This window comes from Zonotrichia leucophrys, chromosome Z, assembly GCF_028769735.1.
Source record: "Zonotrichia leucophrys gambelii isolate GWCS_2022_RI chromosome Z, RI_Zleu_2.0, whole genome shotgun sequence".
In the NCBI taxonomy this organism is placed as follows: domain Eukaryota; kingdom Metazoa; phylum Chordata; class Aves; order Passeriformes; family Passerellidae; genus Zonotrichia; species Zonotrichia leucophrys.
The window spans coordinates 2,469,515-2,493,984 of NC_088200.1; the positions used below are offsets into that span (position 1 = coordinate 2,469,515).

General features: G+C 49.8%; 1 protein-coding gene across 1 annotated transcript in view; it reads right to left on the bottom strand.

The window, feature by feature from the left end:
• The window catches only part of ARK2C (arkadia (RNF111) C-terminal like ring finger ubiquitin ligase 2C), a 50,522-nt gene that overhangs the window by 1,343 nt on the left and 24,709 nt on the right, over window positions 1-24,470 (bottom strand). Inside the window, exons 2-7 of the mRNA XM_064736238.1 lie at window positions 10,410-10,719; window positions 8,381-8,506; window positions 3,651-3,780; window positions 2,541-2,645; window positions 1,936-2,031; window positions 745-851 (exon numbers count right to left, since the gene is read on the bottom strand). Of these exons, the coding sequence (XP_064592308.1) occupies window positions 745-851; window positions 1,936-2,031; window positions 2,541-2,645; window positions 3,651-3,780; window positions 8,381-8,506; window positions 10,410-10,719 (874 nt within the window). The remainder of the gene's footprint in view (window positions 1-744; window positions 852-1,935; window positions 2,032-2,540; window positions 2,646-3,650; window positions 3,781-8,380; window positions 8,507-10,409; window positions 10,720-24,470) is intronic.

Below are 24,470 nucleotides of genomic sequence, written 5' to 3' on the forward strand. Positions count from 1 at the left end.
GGAATCTGGTCACGTTTCACCTACATCACTTCTGCCATCATCATGTGTCACCCCTGTGATACAGGGAAACCTGGAACCACAAGAACCAACAGCAAAAGGATTAGGGCTTTTCTTGAGAATTTAAGGATGAGAAGAGAAGTAGTACTTCTCACCTGCAGTCCCTTCAGCCATGATAGTTCAGCCCCTTGCAATTTCTTGTCCCCATCCTCTGTCTCAAGCAGAGACTGGACCCAGTGAGCAGCCTGGGATGTCTGTTAGAGACAACTGGAGTTCTGTTGGCTGGGGATGGTTCTCTGTGACCATTGGGGCAAAGTAATCCTACTCATTCTACAATAAAGCAGCTGTGTCTTGGACACAAGCCCAGCTCTCCTGGACTTCTCACCAACACTGCTTTTTGTCATACTTTGGTCATCTGTCAGGCTCAGGTGTTGATGACCCCAAGCTGCAGATGGTTGTCAGAGATCAGTCTAACCTACCCTTCTCTGACACTTTGCCACCTGGCCAGCTGGCACAGCCTGGAAGCAGATGATCCAAACCCAGGGAACACTATAAAAACCTGGTCCTGTGCTGCCGCAAGGCTCTGCCTGTCTACGGGCCATATCAATGTCCATCTGCAAAGCATTTGTGTTCCCAGACCCCACAACAGCCCAGGTGAGTTTCCCAGGACAAGAACAGAGACATTAATCCAAATAGACACAACTCAGATGGCACTGAGAAGCAGAGGAGGGGATGGAAGGATCTCACCTGACGTCCTCTCCATCTTCAAGCATGGACAGACAGATTGTGCATTTCTCGTCAGTATCTGACTCCTCGCCATCGTCTTGCTCAGCTTTGCCTTCCTGTGGTCTTCTCTGCAGCAAGATTAAAGACATTTGGTTAGACCTTGCCCTTCTAATGCTCTCCCAAGCCTGGGCAGTTGCAGGAAGATAAATAATGAGATCTCCATCTATCAGCCAGATCCTCCAGCTCGGGGAAGCCAGCCCAGCCAAAACAGCCAGCGAGATGTGTGTGGCACCAACATGCTGCAGGCTGGCATGTCTCCTCCTGAGGCTGGTGGCAGTGCCCCAAGGAGCAGCCTGTCCTCTGCTGCCCTAATACAGCCCCCCACCACTTCCTTGCAGTGGGGACGGCCCCATGGTCTCCTTTGCTGGAGGCTTCTCTTTGGGGAGACCCCAAACCTCATGGTGCCACCACTGCCAGGAAGGGCAGCCACTGTGCCCCACGCCAGCTTGGCCACTGCTGCACCACAGGGCCGTGCTTATCCTGCCAGCTGCCCCCTTTTTCTCTTCCCCCACACATCCATTCCTATTCATATCCTTTTCCTGGGCTCACTGGAGATGTAATGAGAGACAAGTGCAGCAGGAGTTACCTCACTTCCAACCTGGGCAATGCGACATCCCTACCCTCCAGCCAGGAGTGACCGACACCAGGAACGACGACCCAGACAAGCATTCTTCCCAATTTCTACTGAGCACAACCCAAAAATGTGCCCATTTCCTCATGGATGGGGAGGTCAGCTTCAACAGAGGAGACACCCTTGGTGAAGCCAGGGGAGAAGAAGGCTCCCTGGGACACAGAGCCCTCACGGGGCAGCGCCGCTGGCATGCAGAACGGGGCGGGTTTGCATGCACCAAGCCCCCTTGGTGGTGTGCACTTTCTTACCAGGTGCAGACAGGGGGGAAATTGCACCCGCTGGGTGGGAGAAGGTTGAGACCCTTTTGAAAATTTGGCCCGCAGCTTCCTAGCCTAGAAGTGAGAAACAGGCAGCTGAGCTACGCCACCGCTCCCGCCCCCGGGAGCCCCGCCAGAAATTACAGCACCCCTGCTGCAGTGGGACTGTGACCCACCAAAGTCCTTCCTGCTGCCTGCTCCGTGCCCACAGCCCCTGGCTGAGTGAGAGGGGCTGGCAGCCGTGCTGTGCTCTGGGGCACTCACCTTCTTGTACTTGTGGGGGAAGGTGAATCTCTCGATGGTGTTCTGGACGGCGCCCCGGCTCACGCTGCCCAGCCTGTCCTCCAGCTGCAGCAGCTCCTGCGGCACAGGAACATCAGGAAAGTGCCATCCCCGCTGCTCCCACCACACAGCCATACCTGCTGGCAACTGAGGCTCCCTCCTGTCCTCTGCTCAATGGGAATGGCCGTCAACCCCACACCAACCATGCTGTAATGATGGATCTGATCCCTGGCACTTGGGGTAATAACTAAAAGGTTGAGGTAAAGAGCTGGATATCCAATATTTCACAAATTAGGGTGGGATTTGAGCTTCATCTGACAGGCTGGGAAACAAAGCTCCATAGATCTGGAGCACTTTGTTCATAAATGAAAGGAGCCAGAGCCAACCCAAGCCAGACCCAGGCACCTTGGAGTAAACCATCTTTAACCAAACTCAACCCCATCACTTCCCAGCTATTACTAAAATTGATGAAAGGCTCAATGCAACTGCCACACCACAAAAAACTGTCTTACAGCTTTATAGCAGAGCTTGCTTGCATAAATTCACAGCCCTTTAAAAATGAATAATTCCAGTCCCCAGATACGTACTTCATAGCTCTCCCGCACAGCGGATGTGTGCCTGCTTGGGTTCAGTCCCTGAAGAGCAAGCAGCTGAAGCTGAGGGTAAGGGTAATTTCTGATTTCATGAACAACCTGAAAAAAGTGAGGGAGAAAAATAAAGCCACCTGTACACTTGCCTACAGAAAACCCTTGTGTGCCCTGATGTAAATGTAATGCTTGAAAAATTCAAATTGAAAGAGTAGATTGACATTTTCACCAATTTAAGCCTTTTGATAACAAAAAAATGAGGTTTTATCTAATATGTTTCCTAGACATGATACCTAAGAACGTGCAGCTCCTACAAAATAAACTGTTTTAATAATTCCTATATCATCCATAGCATTGTAGTTCCAAACCCCCAACATGGATTAGATTACAATGAAATTTTATTTCATTTAAATGGGTGTATTTCTGTTCATTCAAGCTTTGATTGGGGTTTTTCTAAGGCTTGCTTTAGTACACAGGTGTCAGGGTCTGACCCAGCACAAGGGAAAAGTGTCCTCATGGGATTTCTGGGGCTGTTTTAAGGATTGGCAGTGTTTGGCATGACTTAGCTCCAAATACAGCACCCTGCTAAGAGAAGGGGTAGAAAAATACCCCAGTCAGCCTGTCTTCTCATCAATCCCACCTCTACCTGTGCAAGGTATCATGAAAACCTTTACAGGTGGCATCAGAGCTGACGTAGAGAGCAATGATTGATGAGGGATGGTCCTGGGGGCTGACACCAGGGAAGGCAGTCACCCACTGCCAGTCCTTCAGCACACAAAAAGTCCTGGGAGATCACAGTTCCTTCCAGTGTTAATTATATTATTAATATTAACTGCTGAGTCTCTCACATCCTGCCCATGTTTTGCAGACCAGCTTGTGAACGTGGTGCTGCAAGCAATGGACCGAATCCTTCCAGAACAGCTGAAGCTTTTCTTTTCTTTCTCTAACCCAGTGCAGTGATGCAACATTATCCTTTCAGACACTCCCTCCCACGGCCGGAGATAAGTGGGATTTGCAGGAGACAGGTGATAGAAAGATAGCAGCCTTTATTTTGACTGCTTTCTGGCAGACAATGCATAAAACATTTCTCAGTAAGAGCGTTTCACTTACCACCTGGGTTGAGGATGTGCTTCTGGGGAAGTGGTGCACCCGAGGAGTGGCCAGGTAATGCTGATAGGGCTGGGGCACCGGCCGGACCTGGAACTGGGCGTGAGTCAGCCCCGCGTCCACGCTGAGGTCCCTGTGGGCACCAGGAGGGAGACGGGGCTCTGAGTGCCTGGCTGTGCTCCAGGGGACTGCAGCAACCAGACCTCACTCTGGGAAATGTCCCTGCTGAGCTCTGGGCTGCTCCTCACACTGGTGTGGTATGGCTTGGCTTGGTTTGCCAGAGAGTTTCCTCCAGTTTGGGGAGTCATGGAGGGAGGGGTTGTTTCTATGCCCTCCCTGGGGGCACCAGGAGGGACACGTGGTTGTGAGTGCCTGGCTGTGCTCCAGGGGACTGCAGCAACCAGACCCCATTCAGGGAAACCTCCCTGCTGAGCTCTGGGCTGCTCCTCAGACTGGAGAGGTGGTACAGCTTGGCTTGACAGGGAGCTTCCTCTGTTTTGGGGTGTCATGGAGTGAGAGGTTGTTTCTATGCCCTCCCTATGGGCATCAGGAGGGACACGTGGCTCTGAGTGCCTGCTTGTGCTCCAGGGGACTGCAGCAACCAGATCCCACTCAGGGAAACCTCCATGCTGAGCTCTGGGCTGCTCCTCAGCCTGGCATGGCTTGGCTTGGCAGGGAGTTTCCTCCGGTTTGGGGAGTCACCCACCAGGCCACCATGAAGGAGTGAGGGGTTGTTTCTATGCCTGGTAGCATTTGAGTTATTTGGGGTCACAGTCGTGCAGATGCACCCTGCTAATTTCAGAGCAAGAGCATTTTGGTGGCTCAAAATGATACCCAGGTCTGCAACTCAACCTGGTCAGACCAGGATATTCCAGTGCTGCAAACTATAGTTTGTCTTGAATGTTTTTCAGGAATACAGTTAATTACTCAAGGGACTCAAAAATTGTGGCTTTAGAAGCTTCTGGTAGCTTTTAGAAGCTCGATGGGCACTGTCTGTGGGGTTTTTGATGTGCCTGTGCTCTCCTTAGAGGTCTCCTGGCCCAGATCATGGCAAGACTTGGGGAGTCAAAGGACACTGTGCCTTGCCTGAATCCAGCCTCAGGGTGGGGAGGCTTTGAGGTGTGAGGGTGGGCAGGCCCTGGCCCAGGGTGCCCAGAGCAGCTGTGGCTGCCCCTGGATCCCTGGCAGTGCCCATGGCCAGGATGGATGGGGCTTGGAGCAACCTGGGACAGTGGAAGGTGTCCCTGCCCATGGCAGGGGGTGGAACAAAATGATCTTTGAGGTACTGTCCAACCCAAACCATTCTGGAATTCTATGATTCTATGAACTCCAGAACTATGATTTTTGCAAAAACATATTTTAAGGTTTTAAGAAATGGAAATCAAAAGCCCCTGGATGAGGCAGCTGGAGGAGAGGATGAAACAAAACTAGAGGGCAAACACCAACAGAGCAAGACATCCCTGGTGGCCCTGCTTGCCTGAACACAGCCTGGCCCAGGCGAGCAGAGATGGAGCTCAGCTTGGTGAATCTGAGTACTGTCATCCTCCACAAAATTAACCCAGCTCAATCCCTGGACTTGTCATAACCAAGATGCCATCAAACAACACAGCTCTGCTCAATCCAACACACAGGGACAAACTACAACCCCACCACTACCACACCATGTGGAGGGAGTGGGAGGGGGCCTATGCAGCATTTCCATCTCTAATCCAATTAGCTGATTCCCATTCTCTCCAGCCTGAGAGTCTCTTGGCAAACGAGTGCTTTGAACATCATTCACTTTATCATCATTTCAAAATCCGTTGCTCTAATAACAACTGTCTTCATATTTCCCAAAGAAAAGCTAATTAAAGGGTGGCTTCCCATTTCAGCCTCCAACTTCTCCTCCCCTTCACAGAGGACAGCAGCAGTGGGTACCACACCTCCTTGGGAGCAGCCCAGATGTGTCCTCCAGCAGCTGGGAAACTGCTTGCACCAACCAGAGGATGGGGAACTGAAGGGAGAGTAGATGCAGAAATCCTTCATCCAGAACAGCCTGTGCACCAGGCAGCAGCACCAGTGCTCTAGAACTCCATAATACCCACATCAAGCTGGATGTAATGACTGTCATGGGTCCCTTCCAACTCAGGATATTCTGTAATTCTATGATTCTACATTGAGGCCAGGAGAGGGACTACCTTTGCTGGCCCTGTGTTAGCCATGTTCTAGACAGACAACACCTGGCAGAGGATGAAACACAGCAGGCAACTGGCAGGAACACAACCAGGGGGAGAATCCACAGATCTTGGCACTTTCTAGCTCCTGTGTTCCAATTTTGGATATTTACCCAATTGCTTAAGGTTGTTCCCAGGTTGATGGAGGGCTCAGTTGGAAATCAAGAGGCTTTGGGTGCATTCTCAGCCCTGACACCTTCTTGATGCATGACCTTGATCCACTTCCTCTCTGCCTCCCCATGTTCCCTGTCTATGAAATAGATGTGGCAATTCATGGGGTGCTTTGAAATCAAGGACTGAGAACATCTCTCAGAGGTGAATGGTCATTATTAAACTGCACAGGTAATTGCAGTAAGAGGGCTGCTGAACTGCTTGTGCATCTAGAGACTTAAAACCAGATCTTGAGGTTCCTGAGGTGATATTTTGGGTCTACAGATGTGTCCAAAGAAGAACATGGCACAGAACAGTGTTTTCCCAGGGTTTGGGGCTGAAGAAGCAGAGCACACTTGCTGAAGGGGAATGGAACTAACCATCACTTTCTAGCCCATGCTACAGGAACAAGTCTACAGCATCCTGGTGCTCAGGTGCAAGGTCCAAGAGCTGTGATGCTTGTGGTAAATGGGCTGCCAGCAAACAGCCAAGGAGTGAAGGACAAACACCAGATAAAACATGTAGGATGGTCATCACTGCATGTGTGTGCAGATGATTTAAGGAACCAAATGGGAGTTTGTTTATTCTTCACCAGAAGATTTCAGTTGGGGTTGGACTGTCTGAGACAGCCTCAGATCTTTCCTCCATCCCCAGTTGCACCTCCTGTGGCAGCACCCACCACCTGCAGCCTGAGAAAACCCTGCTGCTGCTGCTGCTGCTCATCCAGGGGTAACACATTAGAGGGGAGCTTTTGTATTTGTCACTGGGCAAAACTCTTTGTGTGCCCCAAGGGAAAGTGAGTCAACCAAACATACACTCCCCGTGTATGGCTCCTGTCACCCCCACTCCCTGGGGTTTGTAAGGCTGTGGAGCAACAGAGGGGAGGAAAGGAGGGAGGGAGAAGGCACTTAGTGATGCTTTATCAGATACTTCTAATGATCATAATTAAGCACTCTGAGCTGAAAGAGAGGCAGAAAGAATTGCTCTATCCAGATGGTACATGAACTGCTTTGCAAACCAATCCGAAAAATGTCATCCCGACCACATTCAGCCCACAGGAGTGCCAATAATGGGAACACCTGAGAAGAAAATTGCAGAAGGATGTGGTCATATTTTAGATTGTGTATTATGCACTGAAGGGGGGAAAAAAGCAACAAGCCTGGGTTAAAAGGACTTTTCATTTGCAGAGTGGAGTGCTCAGATGTTAGGAAATGCCATCATTAAGACTTCCTGGGCCATTTTATTCCAGTCCTCTTGTGCAAACACATTGCGATTGTCTTTAATTACAAGTTCACATGCTATTTTTTCCATTCAGTGCACAGAATGGACTTTGCTCAGCTTACAAGAAGCTACTCAGAAGAATGTTTTTATTTTCTCATTCTTTTGACCAGGTTACCATACTTTATTAACTGTTCAAGGGCTCTCAACCTGCTCTGAAAATGAAATGAACTTGCAAAGCCTTTCCAGGGTATTAAACACTGCAATTGGAGAATGATGAACAAATCTCCATTCATACCACCCTGCATGGCAGGGTAGTAAGGTGCTCCCTAATTTGGACCACAGAAACTATTATGGCCACTGGGTTTTGAGTGCCTGAAGGACAGCAAAGGGTCTAGTTCAGGCAGACAGTGGTCTACAGGAAAAAAACACCCTCTGTGCCCTACAGCACAAAGAGCAACTTGGGAGAATTAATGCTTGGCTTCACTATTAATCTGTAGGTGAAAAGTTATGAGCAACAACAATGGAGTGTGCCTAAAGGGGGGCAATGGAGCTGGGGAAGGGAACGGAGCACAAATCTAATGAAGAGCAACTCAGGGAGCTGGAATGGGGCTCAGCCTGGAGAAAAGGAGGCTCAGAGGGGACCTTGTGGCTCTGCACAACTCCCTGACAAGAGGGGACAGCTGGCAGGGAACAGGATATGCTCCCAGGGAACAAGGGACAGGAGGAGAGGGAATTGCCTCAAGTTCTGCCAGTGGAAGTTTAGATTGCCTGCTAGGGAAAATCTCTTCATCGAAGGAGCTGTCCAGCCCTGGCACTGCTGCCCAGGGCAATGCTGGAGTCCCCACTCCTGGAGGGATTTAAAAGCCATGTGGATGACCCATGCCTTGGGAATGGTTGGTCTTCACAGTCTTAGAAAGCTTTTCCAACCTAAATGATCCTATGATTTGCTTATATAGGAGGCTTTCACACTCTCACAGACCTGTCAGAGATGAGTTTTCCCATTGCACACTCCCCACACCATAACCACTGAGCTGGCTCCTTAGCTTTCACCAATGCCGCAATCCCTGGTGGTATTCCCCAAAACCCACAGCCTTCCCAGTACTTTTTAAACACCTCATTGGGTGCAGCAGTGAAATGGGGATCACTCACCAGTCCGTGCCCTCTGCCAGATACCTGGGCTGGGGGCCCATGGGTTGTGGAGTCTGCAGTTGGTGGCTGAAGTCGAAGCTGGGGTGTAGGCGGTGAGGCTGGACAGACATGCGCTCTTGGGCCCGCCTGCGGGAGGAGAGCAGCAACAGGCAGGGTCAGGCACACCTGGGCACTGCAATTCCTGCCAGGAACCCACGGGCAGCCCCCAGAGGCTGGGCTTGTGGACAGGTGTCCAAAGCCAAGCACTCCAGGCAGGTGTAAGGGGAAGGGAAACCCAGGGCTGTTGTTCCCTCACGGCCACCACGCAGCAATCCGCTCTCAGGCCCTGTGGCACCCAGATAGGCTCAGTTTGCAGGAGATGCTATTTGCTGGCAATGTGCAGAGAAGGAGGGGAAGCCAAAAAACTTCTCAGCAGCTCTGTGCAGTTTGCACTATTTCCTTTTCTGCTGCAGTCAGCCCCATAAACAACACACAAAGTAAAACGTGCCCCTGCTCCAGCTGTGATCCATCATCATAAAGAAGCTGCAGGTTGTCTCATCCCCTGTGCAGTCCATAAACTCCTGGGGAACCTCATTCATAACCAGATTACTCACGAGTGACTGAAAGCAGAATTTACTCTCACTGGCCTTTGCCAACATTTCTTTGGATGATGGACACGCCAGGCTGGGTTCCAGGTCCTTCTCCCTCTGCTCTGCTGCCATTGCAGGCAGGGAAAAGAAAGTGCTAGAAAATACAGCAAGGTTTTTCTAGGGATTTGAGTCTCATGATTATTGCTTGTTTGAACTACTCAGGGGAAGAGCGTGTGCTGCTGGATCAGTGTCCACATTTGGCAAGAGACAAGGAGGATGCACAAGCAGGATTTGCATTACAGACAGGCTCCTACCCTTTGCTTGCTGACCAGTGGAACCATTACATAGAAAATCTTCAGGAAAAACTAGGGCAAATGGAGCAGGGGACTGCCAGGTAAATAACTTTTCATGCAGCCTCAGTTCAGAGCTTCGCTCTCAAAGGCATAACTCATATTCCCATTACTGGGACATCCTGCCCCACCCCTGTAAGGGTTCTGACATCCTGCTCCACTGCAGCTTTCAGACACAAGCACTGGGACTGGGCAAGAGGTTCCTGCCTTCTTCCACCCTACTTGCAAACACAACACTGACAGCATTTACCAAAGCAGGTTCTGCATGGAATTGTGCTCTGTGCTTTTATTTCAATTCAGCTTATGACTAAGAGATAAACACTTGTATCATCAATTTCTCAGCCTGGAACATACTTGCTACCCAATTATTAGCTAATCATTAAATCCACCTAAAATCCAGTTTATGCATAACAAAACAATGATGAGAAGAACGCACAGTTTTCAGACAGAAAGGACATGGAAAGAAAGGGTTTTCTATCCATAGCATTCTTTCCAAATGAAGCATCATTGCAAAGTCTCATCCTCTGATTCTTGATCCATGGGTACAACCCACAAATAGCTTCCATATGTTTCCAAAAAAAATCACTCCTCTCTTGAGAAACACAATCAAGACAAGGCCAGGCATCCATTTCCATCTCTGCTGAGTTACAGCAATTCTCCCTGCATTTGTCAGCTCAGTGTGGATTTAGGATGCTCTCTGTGACAGAGTGTGCTGCAGGTCAGTGGCACCATTCCCTCACAGAGACAGAAACCCTGAGCAGCCCTGAGCAGCACGACCTCCATGTGTACGACCTGATGAGGCAGGTGGGCATGCACGGGTTTGAAACAGCTCCTGTGAGGATGCAGCTCATGCACACAGAGACTGGAAAGGCCCCCAGCAACACCACCGTGATTCTCCCAGGAGTGACAATAATGGGATACACCAGATGGGCACAGCGGGATCCCCACAGGAAGGGCGCACCTTCAGGTGCAGCCTGCCCTTCAGGTGAGTTCATTTTCAGCACACACAGGTGAGCTGGAGACGAAAACCCCACCCCACCAGCGTGGCTATGGCTCCGCAGGCAACGCGCAGCCAGCGTGGCCTCTCCACATCCTTGGGGATGCCCTTACCTGGGATGGGGCATGAGCCGGCGGTGCTGCGCCTCGAGGAGCTGCTGCTGGAGGAGGTATTGCTGGTGAAGCGCCTGAGGTAGGAAGGGGGGCCCGGCCACGTCCTGGAAGGGCAGGGCGGGCACGGGCGGCAGGGGCTGGTGCAGGGCGCCGCTGTGCTGGTGCGCGGGGGCCATGTGGGGAGCCAGCCCCGGCTGCGGCTGCACCGCGTGAGGCAGGGCGAAGTCGGCCGAGAGCTGAGGCTGGGGACCCAGGTGGAAGTGCCGGCAGGAGGTAGCATGGGGATGCTGAGACCTTTGAAAGGGAGCACCTGGAAGAGAAGAGCACACGGCGGTCACTGATGTATTTTCTGAAAAATCTCTTCGCCAGGATGTTTTCTCCTGAGAAGCTTCAGCTTTTTTTCTCCTGAGAAGCTGGGAAGCTTCAGCTTCTCCGTGTTTTGCTCCTTTGGAATGTGATTTGGAGAATTGCTTACCTAACATGTGAATTGCTTTTAATTAATAGCCAATCACAGCTATGTCGGGCTCTCTGAGTCAGTCACAGGTTTTTTATTATCATTCTTGGCTAGCCTTCTGATGTCTCCTTTCTCTTTCTTTAGTACAGTTTTAGTATATCATTGTCTTTTAATATAATATAATATCATAAAATAGTAAATCGAACTTCTGGGAACTTAGGAGCCAATTCTCATCTCCCACCTCATCCTGAGACCCTCAACAACACCACAAAAATTAATAACCGTACACAGAGGTCATAGGGGCCAGCAGTGGTCAGGACAGAGCACCACCCAGGAAAAGAGTTGGACAAACAGCTGTCACTCTCCACTTGCAAAAGGTTTGTAAAAAAACACAAGTAAAAGGGAACAAGTTAAAGCTGATTACAAGAGTGCTAGTTTTGACTAATGGTGTTTCTTATCCAAGAAAATGCTGGAGCCAAAACGTAGGTTTGGGTTCAAAGTCCTGTTTTGGCTCCAAGTTGAAGTGTATGTTGATGAAAACTGCTTTGAGCTTGTTTTGTCTTTCCTGTCTTAAGCAGAAAAAGAAAAAAGTTTTAACAGAGCCTTTGGAGATAGAAAAGGGAGTGATGGTTTTAAACAAAAAGAGAGGAGACTCAGCCTAGATAAGAGGAAGGTATTTTTTTGTGCTGGGAGTGGTGAGGCCCTGGCACAGATTGCCCAAAAAAGACATGGATGCATCCTCTTGGAAGTGTTTGAGGCCAGGTTGGATGAGGTTTGGAGCAACTTTGCCTAGTGAGAAATGTTCCTGCCCATGGCCGTGGGGTTGGACTAGATGAATTTTAAAGGTCCTTTCCAATATAATCCATTCTGTGATATAGACTCAAACACTCTAGAAAATGAAATAAACAACAAAACCTGTTTTCTAAAATATTTGGGTTCTGTATATTATCTCACAGAAATTTTGAGTGTTTTCCCTGAATTGCAGACTTTTCCTGCAAGTCATTTCCTAGTCTCTCTAAAACTGTCTCATAGGCAAGGAAATAATCTCTGCTGTAAAAATCTTCCTCACACTGACTTCAGGACATGAGTGAGACAACATCCCCCTCTGAAAGCAGGGATGGAGGCCCTGTGTGTTTGCTGAGATCCTTCAACAACCCATCCTCATGGGCTGCAGGCAGGGAGAGAGCAGCTGCTGGAAACACAACATGGAATGCTATGGGACCAGCCATGAAGCTGATGGGAATGAGGGAGAAATGAGGTGTGAAAGATATCCATAGTGGAGGCGTTTTGCAAAACATCTGGCACTGGCTTGCACCGTGCTCAAGATCCCCGCTTGGACAGGCCCTTGGCCCACTCTGGCCTGTTAATTCCTACATTCCTGGAGCATTTACAGGCGCTATGTAAAACCTCTGGCTCTTTAACTGGGGAAAGAGTCAATTCAGAAATGAAGGATGGGACTTGACTGAGGCTATTAGAGATGCATCTTTGCTGAGGATAAACCCCAGGATGGGACACCTGCCTTTTTACAGTGTTTTGAGCACCCCATCGTCTTCTTTCTGTTTTAATCCTTGTGAATGGTACAAAACATCCCAGAACAACAGCACCAAGAGAAACTATTTCATCCCAAAGCACAAGCATGTACATCATGCCTTCTTCACCCAGATCCCTCCTGCTCAAATCTCCCTGGCAGGCAGGGCCAGTCCATCACAGCAGCTCAGGGAGTCCTGAGCAAGCCAGATGCCAGCAGGAGAAACAACAGGAGAGGGCCTGTCAGAAATGGATAGGTTTGCAAAACTGTGCATAATTACACACAGCACCTCTTAAATGCAAACTAATCCTCCACAGTGCCCCTCCAAGAGAGAGCAGGTTACACAATATGTGCCACCCACAGCAGTGCTTCTTGAGGTGATAATTTCCCCTGCTGTCAGATAACAGCATGATTCGGCCACGATATTAATTAAAGCCAGAGGTGGTGGGATCAGACCTGCTGCTCCTCAATGACAGAGCTGCAAACCCAGGCCAAAGAGCCACTCACATACCCTGTTTCCCTGCAAGTTGTATTTGTTGCTGGTGGCCTGGCCCAAATTCACCACAAAGAGGTAAAAGCTGCATAATGAATGGGAATCCTGCACTTCCCCTGGCCCATTATTGGAGGGAATTGTGAGGCGAAGCCTCTTGGCTGCTGTGAGGAGCTCGTGGTGAATTGCTCAGCCTCTGAGGGCCGTGTGCTCTCCCAGGCTGCAGCAGGTCACATGTAAACCATTGTGCAGGCCTGGAGACAAGGTGTGAGAGCAGGTGAAAGTGCCAAACCCTCTGCACACACCAACACTCCAACCTGTGCCACCCCGCTGAGGTTCAGCTGAATTCCAGACAAAAATGCCTTAGGGCCATACCAGACATTGAAACCCAGCAAGACTCCCCCACATTTCCTAGGACACGTTCTCTAGCACATAAGTGAAGCAGAGAAAGCCTGTCTCTCATCTCCTGTGACTCTCTTGTCTCTCGATGCCTGGTATAACCTCAGCCCTTGATTCCCAGCTTTTACTGAGCTGTGGGAGCCCTTAATTCAGTTAAATCTCTGGAGGGCCTTTGATGCCAGAGCCATGGTGAACTAGAGAGCACCAGGTAGGCAGATCAGCTGGTCATGGTTTTGATTTGGATTTTGCTTCTCATACAAAGAGAGTCCTTGAGAGGAACTCAGTCATGCACTTTCCCAAGGTCCAAAACACACAAACTTTATCTGTGGTATGTGTGCAGGAAGATACATAGAGCTAACCTATCTGAAAGCAAAAGCCTAACTCATTTTGTTCTGGTACAGAGTCAATTAGCCTTATCTGTAGGAACTAATTAATTAAATAAAGCATTTTTCAGTATTTTTTGCTAGTGCCTACTGGTGCAGTGATGCATTTCTCTTCATTGGAATAACACCGTCAAGATGTGACCGCAACCATATGATTAAATAAAACCCATCAATTTGTCTTAACATAACACATTACCCTACGTAGTAATTGTTCATTCTCTTCAACTAATCCAATTGCTGATGAGGATTTTTACAGCAAAGCAAAGACTTTGGGGAATACTTCAGCAATCCTATGCTTATTAGCAGTTATCCAATTACACTGCTGGCATAACCAAGCCAGTCTGCAAAACAAAGAGCCAGTCCTCACTAAGCAGGGTGCTGGTGAGCCCCAGAAAGCCCTGGCAAACTAATAACAGCTCAAAACAGAAGATTACATTTTAAAGCTAGTTGTTTTTGAGTTTACCTTCTCCTGCTCATTGCATCTAGATGCAAAGGGCCCTGGTGGGGGTTGCTTTCCCAGCCCACATTTTGGTCTGGTGTACATAAGGTAAATGCAGTGTCACCCTGCAAACATGAGCTGAGCGTCCTTGTCCAGGTAGCTCACCACAATCAACACCAAAAGCAGGCACTCGTCCCTTTGAATTCCACAGAGGTTCACACATTAGCAGTGTCAGGGAATCACAGGATTGTTAAGGCTGGAAGAGTTCTCCAAGATCAGAGAGTTCATTAACCCAGAGTCCTCATGTTCAACCCTTGCCCCCAGGTGCCACATTCACATGACTATTGAACACTTCCAGAAGTGAGGACTCCACCACTTCCCTGAATGCCTCCTCCAGAGCCAGACCACACTTTCTGTGAAGAAACTTTTCCCAATATTCAACCTAAACCTCTCCTGGAACAGCTCAAGGCCATTTCCTCTCTTTCTATCCCTCGTTCCCTGGGGGCAGAGCCCGACCCCCACCTGGCTGCCCCCTGCTTTCAGGGGGTTGTGGAGATCCAGAAGCTCTGTTCGCGATTACTTTGCTAGCACAAAGTCTTCTCCCTCTTTTCCAAGCCACAAGTGTGGTCCTAGATAACACTTGCATTGACACCAACAAGCATAAGCATTGCCCATAAGATACTGCAAGAAAATTGAATTCACGGATTTAATCTGCTTTTTGCCTGGATAGCAATGTCTGCCACAGCAGAGACTAATCCATGACTAAACCGAGTCCTGATACCACATGCCAGCTTTTGTTTTCACTCCCCACTGCAAGGGCAGAGCTGACACTTCCATTAGCCAAGCTTTGGGGACACATCCACAGCAAAGACAATGAGGAGGCAAAGTGTGCCTATCATGCTCCAGGATCCTAATTCCCCATCTCCTGCCCAGTGGTGCCCACGTGAAGGCAATGTTGCTCTGGGATCAGCAAGGCAGAGACTTTCCTTCAGCTTAATGAACTCAAGTTTTTGTCCCCATATCATAGAAGGATTCTCCTCCTCCATTGGGGTACTTTGATTTTGGAGGAAGAGAGATTAGCCAGATCTTGGATGTTTTTATGGGCTCACCCTCCATGTCCAAACACCTGCATTCTGCAGCCCAGGAGACAATCACAGAATCACAGGATTAAGGTTGGAAGGACCACTGGAGATCATCTAGTCCACTTCTGCTGCTCAGGCAGGGTCCCTAGAACACATTTCTCAGGATTTTGTCCAGCTCTTTAATATCTCTAGGGAAGATTTTCAGGGAAGTCCACAGAGGCAAAATAAAGTCCTCACCAGCCCTAGAGAGGTTTTTGACCCAAAGCCAGCCTGGAAACACCTTTTGCTGTGCCAGCCTGCTGGTTGGGATGAGAGAACCAGCCCCTTCCATGAGGGTCACTGGCATGCTCCTGGTGCCTTGAGTAATTCCAGCTGCCCCTGTCTGGAGCTCTGGAGAACTGATTTACCTGGGATCACTGTCAGGCTGCCCACCAGCCAAAAAGCATTTTGTTGTCCTGATGGTGCTTCCTTGCATTTAAATGCTGTTGCTGTAGCAGATGATGACAGCTCAGAGCAACATAAGATCAGCAGCTCTGAGATGAGCAATGCATCACATCTGTGTCAGCAAAGCAGGTGATTATTTGCTCCAGTCTTGGGCAGTTTTCCTTTCACAGGTTGAGGCCAAATGTCCTCAAAATGCCCCCAGATGCCCACACACCCACCTAAGCTCCCAGCCGGGACAGCACTTGTTGCCGTATGCTCAGCTAAGCCACAGAGATAGCTAATGCCTGAATCTAGATAATCCAGCTCTAAAAGGTGCTTTGCAAGCCTTAGAATTTGTCATAATACATGGATACTGAGACAGGATCTGCTGGAGAAATGAATCATGTCTTGGGCCAGCCAGGCTGTCTGTGGGGTGGGAAAGAGAGCTGGGTGGTTCTCTGGCCTAACTGGGGACAAGTCTGACCCAAAAGAGGCTGTGGCATTTTGTGATGGTGTAGGGCCATATGGCCAGGGATGCCCTTGGGTGACCACCACCAACATGTTCCTGCTTTGTGTAATGCTCTGCTGGTTGCTGCTTCCAGTCCCACTCATCTTCTTTGATCACATCCTAAAGCCAAGTTCAGCACCAGGGATCAACAGGATCAGCACTTGGGTGATTCCTGCCACTGACAGACCATGAGTGTGGGTCAGTGGCTGCCCCAGCTGGCCTGGCTCTCCTCTGCTGCTGTGAAGCTGCAGCTTCACGCTGTGATGCTGAAAAGCTGCTGTGGAGCTGGTCTGTGTGACACCCCACTGCTCTGGGCCTCTACAGCCTGCAGTACACCCCACAGATACCCAGGTCTGCAATCGCACAATCACACAATCACAGAACGGTTTGGGCTGGAAGAGGTCTTTGAAGGTCATCTAGTTCCAATCCCCCGCCATGGGCAGGGACATCTTCCACTATCTCAGGTTGTTCCAAGCCCCATCCAGCCTGGCCTTGGGCACTGCCAGGGATGGGGCCCCCACAGCTTCTCTGTGCAACCCGTGCCAGGGCCTCTCCACTCTCACAGGAAAAAATTTCTTCCTAATATCTAATCGAAACCTACTTTCTTTCAATTTGAAGCCGTTCCCACCTGTCACACCAGGTTCTTGCCCCATCTCTCCTGCAGGTTCCCTTCAGTAACTGGAAGGGAATGAGGTCGTTCCAAAGCCTTCTCATTCCCAGGCTGAACAATCCCTATTCTCTCAGCCTTTATTCATAGCAGAGGTGGTCCATCTCTATCTGATAAGCTTAGTGGCTTTCTCTGGACTGGCTCCAACAGATCCCTGTCCAGAGCTGGAGGCAGCTCTCACCTGAGTGTGGCAGAGGGGCAAAATCACCTCCTTGATGCTGCAGCCTCACAGAATAATTTAGCACCATAGAATACAATAATAGAATCGTTTGGGTCGGAAAAGCCCTCTCAGATCATAAAGTCCAACCCAGCTGTGCCAATCCCCCAGCCAAACCACATCCCCACCTGCACTGTGCAGACAATCCTCCACCAGCCCGCGGGGAGGGCTGCTGAACAACAATCTACAAAGCACCCAAAACACTCAGCTGGAAGCATCACAGCCTTCAGCCTCAGACTGAGGAAGGTACAAATTAGGTTTTAGAAAGCAGCAGATGATGCAGGCCTGTGGACAGCTGAACCTGCTTGGCTGCTTGCTGCCATTTCCACCCTTCGCTCTCGCAGGCGTCGAGCGCGGCAGAAACCCGCAGGGAAACTCAGCACATCCCCCTCACCACCTCTTTCTCCACTGCTGCTGCTTAGGGTTTTTTTCCTTTTCTCCCTCTGTTCTACAGTTATATTTATTGTTTCCATACATTATCTAAAGCAGCACAGACATATTTTCATTAGCAGGAACTCTCCCTTTGCACCCCCGGGTGAACCCTGCGAATTATAAATCTTGGCAGGTTGGTAAGTGACGTTGAGTCACAGAAGTGCACTGGTCTGGTCCTAGGTGATTCTGCCACTGGGAATTCTCCTTTAGCATCAGTCAGGGTTTGACTTCATCTAGGCACATGCATATTTATCCACCCACCAATATTTCAGCCTGAAAGGCTCAAGGGATCCGTGTGCTCAGTCCAACACTGACCCATCTCTGAGATGTAAAGCCTCTGGGTAATCCCTGCAGCCAGACAAGGGATGCTACAGGCTTTTAGAAAAGAAAAAAACCAGAAAGCAGAACTATTTATTTCCACCTCCCTTCCTCAGGCTATAGCACTGTTGATGCAATCAGGCTCCTGGTAAGGGACAAAGGAGCTGGGATAGGTGTCTGGAGCAGACAGCTGCAGCCAGGGAGCCCAGCCACCTTCAAGGGAAAAGCAAAATCTGTCTCATGCTGTTAAGCTACCTGCAGAGCACGTGAATATCTCCCCTGGGTAAGGCAACCTGGACTGCTCATTGAGGCCCCTGTGGTCTGCACGTGGGGGCTGGGGGTGTCAGGGAGGCTGGGGCTGGTTCACATCCAGGTCCCATTGTGGCAGAGGGAGATGGCAGCTCCTGGAGAGCCGTGGCTTTGCTCACTGACAGCTTTTACAGCTGAGGATGAACTGCCTGTTGTAATCAGCCAAGCTGGGGGATGGAGCCTGGTTGTCTCACCCACTCTGTCCTGATTAGACCCCCTGTGACCCCTCGTCCTGGACTGGGCAGGCAGATAAGCCCCTCAACAGGAGCCCTTGTGGTGCCTCTCTGAGCACCAGGGGAGTCTGCCAGGCTTTCACCAGCCCAGGAGCCTGCAGCTCCCTTCCCTGGATGCGCATTAAAATTCCCCTCGGAGCCAGCAACACGGTGGGAAGTTTGCATGGGCCCTGACAGCGTGCAGTGAGTAAAGGCCAAAATCATGGGAGCAGCTCCAGCTCCACGTGGCACATGGAGAAGGACACCACAGGGGACTCGCACTGTGTCTACAAACTAGCTCCTAATTGCCTAGTATCGTCACACATGTGTTAATGCCTTCAAATTGTTTGTGACCATACCCTTATGAAATGAGTGAAAATTCACTTACTGATAGGAAACGAGGTGTGACCATCACAGAACAATTGAATGGCTTGGGTTGGAAGGGACCCTAAAGATCACCTAGTTACAACCCCCCTGCCATGGAAAATAAAACATGAAATAGATAACCTCCCAGACCAAATTAAAGGTATTCAGCTGCATAAAGGCTGAGTGGTCTGACAGAGGGAGATGCTGTCTCACTGCTGTTACAGGACAGCTGACTGCAGGGTGAGGATGAAGGAAGAGGAAAGAATTTAAGTGAAATCTATCAGGCAGGAAGGAATCTGTCTCACTTTCAGCACCTTTGCCAACAGCTTTCTCATTTCATCCAGTGAAACTGAGAATCACAGAATCCGATCAAGGCTGAAAAAGACCATCAGGATCACTGGGTCCAGGCATTAACCCAGCACCACACATAACCATTCCAAATGTCACATCCAGACACCTCTCAGACACTTCCAGAGATGGTGATGGTTCCACCTCCCTGAGCAACTTATTCCAATGCCTGACCCACTCCAGCAGCGACGAAGAAAAATTCTAATATCCTGTCTGAACCTCCTCTGGCACCTTTTTCCATGTCCTGTCCCTGTTCCCTGGAGCACAGCCCTGTTCCCCGGCTGTCCCCTCCTGTCAGGAGCTGTGCAGAGCCACAAGGGCCCCCCTGAGCCTCCTTTGCTCCAGGCTCAGCCCCTTCCCAGCTCCCTCAGCCACTCCTTATATTACTTGTTTTTTTAGACACTTGACCTGCTTTGCTGCTCTGCTGGGGCAAGATGCAAGAAGCCAAAAACCATGCTAAAAATAATGAGCTGCCAGCTCCAGGGTACAGCCTGCCATCCCACTGGTCTAGTGCCAGGGAAGTGGTAAAGGACCCCCAAATCTGTGGCTGGGAGATGCAATAAATGGATAAAGACTATTTAAATTTGCCTTATTTACTTGTTGAGGTGGTGCTGTGCCAGCAAGGAGTCAGGATGAAGGGCTGGTCTGTGGTGGCTGGTGGGGCATATTTGTGTCCTGGGTGCCAACTTGAGGTTCTGGAGGTTTATCATCTCCTGCTCAGAGTCTTTCACACCTGATGGAAAAGTGCTTCAAAGGAGTTCAGGGGAAAGGGGCTCAGATGGGCTCCCCAGTGCTGATTAATTCTTTGGTAGTCACAGCCGCCCTCTTTGCACTGTGCCTCTGTGCAGGCAGAACACATCTGAGCTTTTCCCAAAATCCTCAAAAACACAGACCTCAGAGCCTGCACAGTGCCCCTGTCGGCTTGTACAGCCCCCAGTCAGCATCCTCTCGCACTAATGAAGCCTCTCATTAATTGCTGTACATGAGCTGGTGTGGCTCAGGGTCCCTAACACAGAGCACAGCATCCCCTCCCCTGCACACCACACAAGGAAACCACGTGCAGCATCAACACACCAAAAAAAAAGATGAGGTGGGACCCTACCAGGGCCTAAGCTCGGCATTCAACAAAAAAATCAAAACCCACCACACGGTGTGATTCTTAGGGCTGCTCAGCACAGGGCTCAGAGCTGGACTCAGTGATCCCTTCCAACTCAGGATAATCAGTGATTTTGTGATTTACAGCTGGCAGTGACCAGCGTTAATCAGCACATTTACACAAAATCATAGATAGTTAAGGGTTGGAAGGGACTTAAAGATCAACCAGTTCCAACCCCCCACCTCTATTTACACCAAGACTGAAAAGGTGCTGAGTGCTGGGGATGGGAAGCAGCAAGAATGAGGGATGGGATGCAGCCAGGCAGCCTGGACCCATCAAGGAGGGAGACAGCTGTTTATACAGCACTGGATGAGAGTTTTTTTCCTGCAACTCTTTCCCACTAGCTTCAGGGGGGAAAAAAAGTTTTGTTGAAGCTGATGTTTCACAGCAACGTGTTGAATCCAGCAATATTTTCCAAAGAGGAAGGAGAAACACTTCAGCAGCGTTGCTACACTTAAAGCTGTCTTTTTGCTTTTATACTTCTCACTGTGTTTTAATTATAGCCTTATTCTCAGTGTTGAATTCGAGGGTGTATTTGAGATTTTTGGATCATCACATTAAAAGAAAAAAAAAAGCCACATTGCACTGGGAGAAAATGTTTTCTGGGATTTAGTGGTCCCAGTTTCATTCCTCTTCTCCCAGGCTCTGGAATGTCTGGAGGGATGGCATGATTCTACAGCCTGGCATGGTGTTTCTCACCCAGCACAGCAATTTCTCCCCAGGTTGCCCTGTTTTCTCTTGGGTTTAGGCTCAGCCCTGCACACCTGCCAGGAGCAAGCCCTGGAGGAAATTTGGCTTTGGAGGTGTTGAAAAGCCCCTCTGAGAATGGTGTTTTAAATAATGTTTCTCCTTTCTGTTGGGTCTGAAGGTGCTGGGGAAGGAACAGCTGACAGGAATCACTGACCACAGCTCCCATCCAAAAGCAGGAGCCACACTGCAGGTCCCACAGGCTTTTTTGGACTGCAGGGCTTCTGGCCAAGCAAAATTCCAGCAATTCCAAGGGCAGAGAAGGTTTGGCTGGTACCTGAACTTTGCCCATCAGCCCAACTCTGTGTGCTCAGCCACCCCTTCTCCCTCACCACCATTCCATCCTGTGTGCAACCCAAGCCTGTTCTGCACTGCTCTACACTGGAAAATGCAAAAAAAGTTTGAGTATTCCCAATTTGTGGAAAGACATCTGGGCTCAAAGGCTCCTCTTCAGGGTCTGGCTAGTTATCTCAAATTAAAGAATAAAAGTGTTGAAAAGGAAGTGGAGTGGGTCTGTGTGCCCTTTGGTCAAGGGAGCCAATAAAGCTCAACTTTTGTGCTGTTATATTTGCTAGCAGGATGACACATCCATGTGAATGAATCCCCAACCTGGAAACGTGGTAATTAACCAGGGGAAGGAATTCATCCCCTATTTAAAAATAAGGAATAAAAAATCCTAGCATGACAGCAGCCTATTACTTGGCTCTCCCTACAATGGGGAAGCATTTGGAGCAATCCCTATCTCTGCCCTTGGGAATGCAAAAACGTGCTGACTTGTGCCTTCAGCTTTGACAGGCAGTGATAGGCTGCAGCCAGTTGTTTGGAAAAGGAAATTTAATACTTGTGTTTCCAAGGTTTCCATGCTTTCACAGTGTCCAAAGCCCTCCCCAGGCATTTGGAAGTGCTCAACACCTGCCTTAAAAACACTCTTAACTGCTCCTAATGACTGGCCAGGGAGGTTTGCAGCAGCTCCCTCCTACCGGTAATGATATGTGGGACATCCAGAAACAGGCAAAAAGCCAAAGCCATCGGGGGAAAAAAAAATCCAGCCAGACATTGCAAGGGCCTGGCAGGGTCTTGGGGGCTGCTCTGCATTGTTCATGGGGCTTCTTAATGCCCCAACCAAACACAGCCAAACCTTAGGGGTCTGAACTCCTCATGGAGCTTTAACCCAGAGAGGGAGCCAGTGGGAAGAGCCAATGCCCTCAGCTGACTCTGATCCATGTTTAAGCAAAAGGTTTTGTGATCACCCCTGGTCTCACCCCTGCAGGAGCTGAGCACCAGCCCAGCACACACTGCAGGGGCTCGGGCAGGAGCAGTCCCTGTGTATGGCCATGCCCCATGGGCACTCGGGACCCTGGGATCATCCACAGCCTTGGAAACCACAGCACCCCAGCCCTGTGCCAGCCTCCACATCCCCTCCCTCCACAGCAGCTTTTGGGTGAGGACCTGTGTGGTGGTCTAGGCCCTTTCCTCTCCCACACATGTTGTATCCCCACAAAGGGGTTTCCAAGGAAGGCTTTCCATCCTGTTCTCCCACTATCAGCAAACAGGGGAGAGATTCCATTTTTTGGAAGGCATTGTTTGCCTGACCTGCTTTAAACCTCCCCTCTAGGGACAGATTGGAACAGACTTTGAAACCTACCCTGGAAACACAGAGGAGGCTGCTCTGGGTGGGTTATTCTGCATCAATCCCCATCCGCCTCTGTTTTGCACGCATTAATTCCCCACCCACGCACCCCTTGTTTCCAACGGGACTGTAATAACCAGCTGGGTTTTCCTGCAGGATTTATTTATCTGCATCTTAAGCCCAGGGCTGGGAGATTCCCATCCATCATGTCCACAGAGTGCAGGGTGTGTGGCAGTGGTTTGTAGGGAGGGGAGCAGGTTTGGGAGACAGGTGGAATGTCTCAGCATTTCTAGGAACAGCACATCAGTTTGGATGGGAGATGTTTGGCAGCCCAGCCTTTCTTCTTTCCTGGCTCTCTGGCAAATCAGCCCCTAAGCCAGAAGATTTTGGCAGGGAGTCAGGACATGGGACACCCCCTTGCAAAGGGATTGGTTGACGATGGCATGTTTCAGGTCACCCTCTGGGCTTTATCTTAAATCCTGTAATCCCATATCAGGTAGGGGATTTACCAGCCTGCATGAAACCCTCAGATTGCCAGGAGGGTAACTTGTGCAGCACCTGACACTCAGGGAAGACAGTATAATGTATAGTCCCCCTTGAGTTTTTACAGATGGCTCAGAAGCCACACCACAAAATGTCCCTCCTCACCCCAGAAGGCAGTGAAAGCTCAGCAGCTGGTTCCTCTTTCAAGTGACATTACACAGAATACAGGAGCCTCTCCCAACTGCTAAGGTACCAAAAAAAAAAAATGAGGATTATCTCTTAAGAGAGAGCAGACTGCTCCTAGGAGGTGGGTGTGCTGGGTGCAGTTGCCAGAACAACACTAGCAAATCCCCTGTAAACCATTCTTAAATCCCCATCCTGAGCCCAAGAGCTCAGCCCCACATCCAAGGCACAGTGGGGGAACGACTGCACCTGTGGAGCCCCTGCAAGTTCCCTGTCCCCACTGGACCTCTCCATTTAATCAGCCTAAAGGATTTTGGAGTTCAGCCCATCAGTGTGCTCTGGTTTGAGGCACCCAGGGCAGCATCTGGGCCCAGGGTCCAAGGCTGGTGTGGAGCTGTGAGAGGTGCAGTGGATGCTGGCACAGGTCAGGGCAGCTCAGCAGTTCTCTGCACTGAACTGACTTGAACTCAGGTTTGGGAAAACCCCAGCTACTGTGAGTCCTGCCACGCTGTGTCCTGGCAATTCCCCTTTTACGCTCTGTGAATAAGGAGTCTGTGGCTAAAAATCAAAGATCCTGGAAGCCTGTTCCCTATTAAATTTAATATCCCAAACTTTATAGGTACATGTCACTCCAGGAGAGACAGAGCTGTGTTTAAAGTACAAGGGAAACGTCAGTTCCTTGATGTGGAAACACCTCTTACTTTACATTTCTGCATGAGGTCCTGGCATGAGTTAGTGCTGCTAAGCCCTGCTGTAATAACATATAAAGGAAAACTCTAACCAAACACCAAAAAATATATGTATCTTATACAGCTAAATGTAAAGTCATCCATCAAAAAAACCTGTACAGGTGCTATTTGCAGGTGTCAGGCTATCTGAGGGAAAGTGAATTTTGGTAATCAGCAAACCATGAGCTCCCAGAGCCCCAGCAGCATCTGAAGGCACAAATGTTTGCTATATAAAAAGCAGGAGGTGGGGTTCCTTGGGAGCAATAAGCGCCTCAGATTGATGCCAAAGCTGGGAAGGAGGCTTGGAGAGGAGCCCAAGCATCCACCGTGGAGGAAGGCGCTGCAGGAGACCTGTGATTCCACGTCAGAACCAGCAAAGGTAGAACCATGGCTGAGCAGAGCCTAAAATGCTGCCACACGTGAGCTGGGCAGGATGAGGTTTGTCCTCATCAGGCAAGCAATGAGCCGGACAAAATCCAGAGGCCAGGTCTGGCCTGCAGCAGGCACAGCCTGGAAACCACCTGCCCACAGCCAAAATCCCTTCCTCAGCACCAGGGCT